The sequence below is a fragment of the Nycticebus coucang genome, chromosome 17, assembly GCF_027406575.1.
Source record: "Nycticebus coucang isolate mNycCou1 chromosome 17, mNycCou1.pri, whole genome shotgun sequence".
NCBI lineage: Eukaryota > Metazoa > Chordata > Mammalia > Primates > Lorisidae > Nycticebus > Nycticebus coucang.
In genome coordinates this window covers 56,126,559-56,135,470 of record NC_069796.1, presented here as the reverse complement: position 1 = coordinate 56,135,470, position 8,912 = coordinate 56,126,559, and the positions used below count along the sequence as shown (strand labels likewise).

The 8,912-nt window shown below is 45.6% G+C and overlaps 1 protein-coding gene across 1 annotated transcript in view; it reads right to left on the bottom strand.

Moving 5' to 3' along the window:
* Nucleotides 1-4,222: 4,222 nt before the first annotated feature.
* LARP1 (La ribonucleoprotein 1, translational regulator) overlaps nucleotides 4,223-8,912 on the bottom strand; it is a 64,579-nt gene continuing 59,889 nt past the window's right edge. Inside the window, exons 17-19 of the mRNA XM_053567092.1 lie at nucleotides 7,286-7,395; nucleotides 6,995-7,122; nucleotides 4,223-5,232 (exon numbers count right to left, since the gene is read on the bottom strand). Coding sequence (XP_053423067.1) covers nucleotides 5,023-5,232; nucleotides 6,995-7,122; nucleotides 7,286-7,395 — 448 coding nt within the window. The 3' untranslated portion in view covers nucleotides 4,223-5,022. The remainder of the gene's footprint in view (nucleotides 5,233-6,994; nucleotides 7,123-7,285; nucleotides 7,396-8,912) is intronic.

Below are 8,912 nucleotides of genomic sequence, written 5' to 3'. Positions count from 1 at the left end.
GCCTAAACAAATCTTTTTTTTTTTTTTTGATTTTTGGCCAGGGCTGGGACCACCTCTGGCATATGGGACCAGCGCCCTACTCCTTGAGCCACAGGTGCCACCCCAAATCCTTTTAACAAATGGATTTGTTCTGTGAAGTTTGGATTCAGCCAAGGAGGCCACACTTGGAGATCTGGAGGGCCACATGTAGCTTTGAGGCTGCAGGTTCCCCACCCCTGGTAGGACAAAAAGCTCACTTTCTCTCCCTTCTGGCAGGCCAGCCCTTAGTCCCCCATTTTTTTCCAGCATCAAATAGAATGGCTCTGAGGTTTGTGTGCAAATGCTGGAAAAAAGCAGAAAATGTCAATGCAAAAGCAGAGTACATAAATAAATCAGTCTCTATTTATGTCCAATAGATACTTCAGGTTTTTTGTGTCTACTACAGGACTTCAAACACTCTTGAGCATTCTTAACAAGTTATGTGTGGAAATGAGGTTGAATTATCTTATTCCTAAAGTACCGATCACTCTGGCCACTACTAAATTCTCATTTGGCCTATGGTCAAGTACCTAGGCAGTTAAGTATCTGCCTGTCTTAAGAGCAGTGATGGACAACTTTCTAGAAAACCTTTCTGACTGTAAGTGCCAGGTATGACAATTAGTTGTGAGATGACTGAGTAAATAAGGCCTGGTTTCCTTTTTAGTTTTACAATTATATGCAGAGTTGGGGACTCACCGTATCATCTTTTCATAACATCTCGGGGTTTAGGGGCTGACCTGTATTCCATAAGGCTGAAGCGTTGAACTGTTAATCCTTTACAACCTTGGGAGAAAGTCTGTTCGGTGAGGATCTATGCCAACCCTTCATGAGGAACCTCATCAATCTTTTCCTTCTTGGCACAGCCACTGGGTAGAAAACTTGGAAGCTTAGAAGTGGGCTGAAACTCTGGAATTCTTTGTTAGACTGTTATCCCTTCCTTTTGTGGCAACAGCTGTGGCTCCCATACGCATTTTGTGTTTATTTCTAACTTGCAGTTCTGTTATAGGCCAACTGATGGCTTCTCTACTGGTAGTGCCATTTACTCCCAGGAGCAGGAAAGGGTCGAAGAGAAACCTGCCCCTCAACAGGGCTGAGGCACACAGACCTTTTTTTTAAGAGACAGAGTTTCACTTTATGGCCCTCGGTAGAGTGCCGTGACCTCACACAGCTCACAGCAACTTCCAACTCCTGGGCTTAAGTGATTCTCTTGCCTCAGCCTCCCGAGTAGCTGGGACTACAGGCGCCCGCCACAACGCCCGGCTACGCACACAGACCTTTTGACGTTTGATGCCCGTGTCTCACTTAAGCATAAGGTAGACATGAATTCAAAGCTGGCAGTAGCTCCCCAGACCACTGGGAAAGTCATCTGAAAGCATTAGCAGCCTCAGAATTGTGTAAGAAGCCCCTGCTGCCAAGAGCAGTACGTGCACATCTGGAGTGCAGTCAGCACTCCCCGGGTCTTAAAGAACCTAGCACTGGGAGCCATCCCTCACACCCAGCAGTACCCCAAATCAAAGATCAACCAGTATTTTGCCTTTTTAAGTTTTTATTTTTATACATTTTTTTTGTATTAAAAAGAAAAGCATAATTACCACAAATTACAAAGGACTAAAGCAGGACTAGAATAATGAATCACTTCAGCCTGGAAAGCAGATATTCTCAATAATATTAATGTTATAATACAAGCTCATTCAAGTATTTTACATTTTTTTTGTCCTTTTAAATGTGATATCCTAGCACATGGTAAAGATAACATACTACGAGCGTAAGGTGGAACCTTCTCCACAAAGCCAGATGACAAGTTTTCCTCTCCAGTGAGAAATGGGCTGTAAGTTCTTATCTTCTGTGCCATCAACATGGCTGAAGGAGGAAAAGATGGGGGCTGGGGAAAATCCAGGGACCTTTCCACATAGGAGATATTTTGGAGTCCCATTCAGGAGGGTAACAGATGATCCAGATTGCTCTATCCAGGCCATTTGGCAAAAAACCCCTCACCCTCCTAAGTTATCTTCCTACCCCTTTCTCCTCCCCACTTTCAGGGCCTTCTGAGCAGCTCACTTTCTTTTTTAAAAATCAACTGTCAGGAAAGGGGGGAAAAAAGAGCTACAATGCAACAAAACAAAAAACATTAACAACTTTGACGGGGCTCAGCACCTCTACCTGAGCCCCACGGGTCCAGGCTGGGGCAGGGCCAAGCAGCCCTTCTCTACTGGTAGTGCATTTACTCCCAGGAGCAGGAGAGGGTTGAAAGAGAAGCCTGCCCCTCAACAGGGCCGAGGCACACAAACCTTTTGATGTCTGATGCCCAAAGGTTCTGTTGGCATGGACCAACCTTGGAAGGGTACAGAATGAAGAGGGGTTTGGGCAGGCTGTTGCTTTGTGTCTCAGGTCTTAGATCCCCATGGGATGATGGGTGTGAAGTGGCTGGCCCTGAAGGCTCCTGCCACTCCTGGCATGCTTGTCACAGATACATCGGTCCTAAATTCAAGTGTCTTCAGAAAGTGAAGATGTAAACTACTCTTTGCAACATTAACTCCTAACATGTTACAAAAGAAAAAAGTCCCCCCCCACCAGCCTATGTTGAGATGAAGTCCTCACCTCCCTGCCCCAAAGGGGCTTCCTCTTTCAGGGTTGTCGTTGGAGAAGATGGCAGCCCCTTGGCCTGGGAGTAAACTTGAGATAAGAACAGCCATTCTCCATACCCCAAAGCCTTCCCTGTGCCCCGGAACCCAGCAGAGGACAAACACTGAGGTTTCTATGGTGCTGGATACAGTACAGGGCTGAGTGACCTGAAGGAAAGAAAGAGGGAATTAAAGGGAGGAGGGGGGGTCCAGGAGTCCAGTGTCTGGTACAATGTGGGGCAGGCACCAGCCTGGGTAGGGAAAGGCCTCAGAACCCATCATCATAGCGGAAACCAGACGCTTGTCATTGGCTCGAGACTAACAGGTCACAAGAACTGAGATGGGCTTCCCACATACTAACCACAGGGAGGGCAAAGGTGGGGAAAAGGCCACAGGCCGAAAGCAATGAGGTGCCCAAGACAGAGGGCAAATCCTCATCAGCCTGGGATTCTGTCTCCTACTCCCAACCTTTGGGCCCAACAGAGGAACCAGTTGAAAAAGAGGCCAAAGTAGTTTCAGCAGTTGAGCAAAGAGACCACAAACTTCTCTGTGTTGCCCAGTTCCCACTGAGAGTGAACACACAGTTATGCCTGTACCTGACACACACCCAGTCTGTGCAGGTCAGTCTATTACCCACCCTAGTTTCTGACAGCAGACTCCAGCCATTCCACTGTCACTCACAGCCCAACCCAAAGTAGTCAGTGGCTGAAGAAGAGAAGTCAGGTATACTCTATGTCCACATATACCTTCCTGCCACAGGGCTTCACCAACTGGCAGGATCCCCCCAGCCCCCAACTCCTCCTCAACCCTTATTCCCAGGCAGGATCAGTTGGAGGGTGGGCAGAGATAGATGGCTTGCAGAGGGGGGAGGCAAGATGGGGAGACCCCACCAGACCCTAGGAGGAGAATGGCGTCTTTCTCCACCTTTTAAGAGAGACAAAGCCTCTTTGAGGTCTCAGAGATCTTTCAGGACAACACAAGAAACATTTCCAAGCCTCAGCTGCTAGATGTCCACCTTTCCCTTCTGGGGTAGAAGAGACGTTCGAGCTGAGGAAAAATATGTTCCAGATCCAGGCCAACTCTGTTTTCCAACAGTTTGAAGCAAATTTGGCCTTGGGGTTCCAAGGGTAGGATAAAGGGTGTCACGGCATGAGGCAACAGCAAGCAGAGCGAGGACATGACAGTGGCAGCATGTATAGACACAGGACATCAGCTTCAAACGATGCAACAGCAGGGATATTTTGGGCACAGCTCTGATTTGAGCCACTCCCAACTCTCTTGCCTCCAGGTGGGAGGCACTGTACATGCAACTCAGTCCAGAGAATTATTCTAGCCAGTCCAAGCCCAGGCACATCCAGAGAAGGTGGGAGCTCTTCAGGTTGACTCCACCGAGGAAAACAGGCATTTGGGTATTTCAGATTCCCGTTCCACAATAAGGCAACTTTTAAAAAAATATTATTTCCAAGAACAAAACAAAAATTCTAAGGACAGGGGGAAAGACATCACTTTCTGTGGATTAGGTGAGGATTTTCTGATTTTTTTTTTTTTTGGTCTTTTATGGTCAATTTTGTCTCACCCCCGCCCCCCATTTTCCCAAGGATGGAAAGGTCAGAGAAAAATAAAATAAATCATCTTTCAATAGTCTTTTCTGGTATGAGCAGCGTCTCTCTGGGCTGGGGAGTAAAGGGTATGGGGAAAGGGGAGCAGGGAGAGGCTAAAACCTTCCCCCAACCCCCACTTTTAGATCCTTTGGTTTCCTTCTTCCAGACAATGGCAGAAGGGCATGGTGGGGACAACAGGGAGAGAACATGTTGATGATAACAAACCCCAGGTAACCAAGGGGCTGGTGCTCCTGGGGCCTAGGAGCACCATTGGAACCTCCCGTGGGACAGTGCTGGGCAATGGGGCCCACAGGGCCTTCTTGTGGGCTGCATAGTTGGCTTGAAGGGGAGCAGGAGGCAGCTGTGGGTAGGGATCAGGGTTATGACCTACCAGCCACGGGCAGGGCTGCAGAGTGATTTTGGTAATCCAGACGAACTATCAATAATTTAAAACTTGATATATATATATATATATATGTGTGTGTGTGTGTATATATATATATATAAAAAAAAAATCTCCCCCCCTTACCCTCCCCCCTGAGAAGAAGCTAGGATATGAAGAGTCACGGAGAGAGGAGGGGGAAAGGGATATGTGGAGGCTCCTGCCCAGGGGCACCTCTCATAGCCCAAATGGTGTACATACATTGCTACTCAGCACAAAGGCCTGTCCTAATAACTCCAGGCCCGCCCCTTTTCTATTCCCTCTCCTGGGACTGGGCACCCCCGTGGACTCTTGCCCACCCCATCCCTTCCCTCCTCAAATCCCAGGGCCAAGGGGCTTTTCACTTTCCCAAAGTCTGTGTATCCGAGTGCTGGCTCGTCCATTTGGCATCTTCCCGGACGGACTGGCCGGTGGGTGGTGTAAGAGGTTGGCTGATCATGGTGGCTGGCCTGCTGGAAGACTGAGAGGGGCACCGCTTTCTGCCCTCACCGCTACCACCTCCAGCAACCACTGAGTGTCGCTTATGGTTGCCCTCCTCACCCATGGGGGGCTGCAACAGAAGAGGGAGTCACAGGTGATTGGGAGCACTACCCACAGCACCTTCCTTGCCAGGCCTGTCTGGACCCCTCCTACTTTCTACCTTCAAAAGCAGATAATGAATGGGTTTAACCTTAAAAATGAACTACCAGTTATTAAGCATTTCTCCATGCCAAGCACTATGCTATTTTATGTACATTCTCTCCTGGAGTCCATACCACTCCCCTTTGATATGGACATATCATCCAGTTTCACCAATGAGGAAGCTGAAAGCACAGAAAAACAATTTGCCTACAGTCTCTAAGTCTCACAGGTAATTTCTAAGATAAAATTTAGGTATAACACTCCCAAAGGCCAGGCTTTTATCCATATAGATTTCTGCTGCCTTTCTGAGAAAGGATCTCTTGCTCAGAAATATGGAATGTGGTATGCAGTATGCTCAGATGTCTTAGTTCAGAGGGCCCAGATGCTCCCAGGATCTTCTTATTCCCCTCAAGGTCCCAATAGTACTATGAACAGAGACTTTAAACCACAATCTTGTTTGGCCCTACCACTACCAAAGGTCTTGTAACCCCAAAGACATTTCCTTCCATTTTTGTGCACCAAAGCTGAGCCCTTCTTATTCCAGCTTAATAGGTCCACAAGTATTCTTTGAAATTGTACCCTCCCCGGTCCCCAAGAGTGCAAGTGCATAGGATGAAAGAAAACAGATTTGTCTTCATATTGGGAGACCTGAGCAGTTCTGTCACCGTCTCTCCTTGGGTGGCCACTAGCCTTAGTTTGCCCATCTATGTAATGAAAGTAATAACAAGCCTTACTTACTCTACCATGTAAGGGTTAAATAAAGTCAATGTAAAGTGCCTGATGCATAATAAACAATAATTGGCAGTTTTTTTTTTTTTTCTTGGTTTTTGGCCGGGGCTGGGTTTGAACCCACCACCTCCGGCACATGGGACTGGCGCCCTACTCCTTGAGCCACAGGCGCCGCCCATTGTGTTTTTTTTTTTTTTTTTTTTGGCCGGGGCTGGGTTTGAACCCGCCACCTCCGGCATATGGGACCGGCGCCCTACCTGCTGAGCCACAGGCGCCGCCCAATTGGCAGTTTTTAAATAATAAATGTGAGGACCATTATTGCCATTAATTTGTGTATGTCTTCTAGCTAAAAGGTGTGAAGGCACTAAGATGACTAACAGAGATCTCTACTACATTGTAAATTCCTTGAAGGAGAAATAATCTCCTTCACTCATTTCTGGATTCCCTAAAGCACCCAGCACAGGGACACCAAATCAGTATCTGCTGAATCAATTGTAGTATTCCAATCACCAATTCCCTTGGTATACCCGGTAGCAATAACCCAGATCCGCCACTGGATGTCACTGTTCATGTCTAAGAAGATAGTAGGGTTGGAACTGGCCTTTTCCAGAAAGAGCAAATACACATTACCTTGCATACATATCCTGATCAAACACTGGATAACTGGGGTACAGCAACAAGGAGAGTTATGAGAAGGATAAAGAACATTCTGGTGGCTTGGCAATGTCTGCCACAGGAAAGGGAGGTAGCAGCAACCATATAACCATGTCCCATCAGCCTTCACTGCCATTCTCACCCCCATTTCAGAGATGAAGAAACTAAAGCCCAAACTGTGGTGGGCATGAAGAAGGATCCCCAGACTAGTGGCATAGCTGAAACCAGAATCCAGGTACCCTGATTCCTGGTCCAATTTTCTTTCCTGGATAACTAGGATTAGAAAGAGAAACTGAATTTTCACTTACATCTACTCGGAAGTCTTCAAGACGTCGGAATTTGCAGAGGTATTCTTGCAGTTTGGGGTCAATGTCCAAATTTTTGGCTTTGGAATATTTCAAGAAGGCCCAGAACTTCTCTAGCCCATACAGTTGGCCTACAGGGAAAGAGGAGAGAAGAGAGAGAAGCTGGGTGGTGGTGAGAAGATGATAAAGAGGCTCAGAGGAAAGGGAGGTTTTAGTGGGATACAAGAAAGGACCCAGGTCAAATTGGGGAAATAGGATGATCGGGTCTCATTGAGAGCCAACTTTGGCTCTTACCAGCTTCGTAGTCCTTCACGGTTTCCTCCTGAAAATCCTTGAATATGTCCAGCCGGAACTTCTTTTCCAGACCATAACTGTAATATCGAAAAAGGCACTCCAAACCGTATCTGTAGGACAACACAAGCCAGTGAAATCTTCCTCCATAAAATGAGGAAATGTACCCGCATAACACAGGACCTATGATACAGTTTAAAACATATTATTCCTGTACTGAAAAAAAGGCAAATATGCCTTAAGAAAGTTAATATTCAGTGCTAGTTTGTAATGTTTATAGTTTGCCAACGGTTGGTAGTACCTATAGCTGCTTCCTGCTACAAAGGCAGAATTGAGTATAGGCAATCCCCAAGTTATAAACATCTGATTTACATGCAATTCTCACAAATAGGAGCTATTATAGGTAATAGATAATGTATGAATGGAGGCTATTATAGGTAACAGATAAATGTTCCTGTTCCAACTTACACACAAATACTATCTAAGAACAAACCTACAGAACCTACCTCATTTGTAACCTGGGGATTGCCTATAGTTGTGACAGAGACCTTACAGCCCATAAAGCCTAAAACATTTACTGTCTATCCTTTTATAGAAAACATTTACCAATCCCTGGTATAAGCTGTTTAAAAAGCCATTTGAGGTTATGTGCAGAATGGATCACATCTATAATCTTAGCAGTCTGGCTGAAGTGGGTGGACTGCTTGAGCTCAAAAGTTGGAGACCAGCCTGAGCAAGAGGGAGACCCTGTCTCAACTGAAAACAGAAAAACTGAGGCAAGAGGATCACTTCAGCCCAAGAGTTAGAGGTTGCTGTGAGCTATGATGATGCCATGGCACTCTATCCAGGGCAACAAAGCAAGACTCTGTCTCAAAAAAGAAAATAATAATAAACAAATAAATAAATAAATAAAAAGGAAGAGAGAAAAAAAAAAGCCATTTGACCATGCTAATTAGGTTTGTTTATTTATCTGACTTAGCAATTTCATGTCTAATAACATGCCAAGGAAATGGCCAAAATGCAGATTTAGATCTTACAGGTGTACAAAACTGTATATAGCAGCATTATTAAGCAAAATGTATATGTCTAAAAGTAGAGATGCGGTTAAAAAACTTATGGTAAACCCATACAAATGAATAGTGTTAGCTATGAAAAAGTATAATGTAAATAGGGACTGAAAGATGTTTACAATATATAATGAGGTACAAAAGACATGTTTGAAAGCGTTATATGTAGAGCAATGCTGTTTTTATAAATAAGTAAATTTTACAACTATACATGCATGGAAGGTCTGAAAGGGCACAAACTTAAAGGGCATTCAAAGAATGATCAAAACGCATTAAATATGTCAAGAAGAGACTAGGAAGCTTGATGGCAGAACATTAACATTTGCTCTCTCCAAAGTAAGTTTTCTGTAGCTTCAAGTGTTTCTAGACTTTCAAAATTGCTGACAGAGGCCAGGTGGGGGGTGGCTTATGCCTGTAATCCTAGCATTCTGAGAGGCCGACGTGGAGGGACCTTGAGCCCAGGAGTTCCAGACCAACCTAAGCAAGTGTGAGACTCCGGGAGGAGGGAGGTGGCGGGTATGCTCCCACTTAATGGGTACAACGTAAGGGTATATGGCACGCCT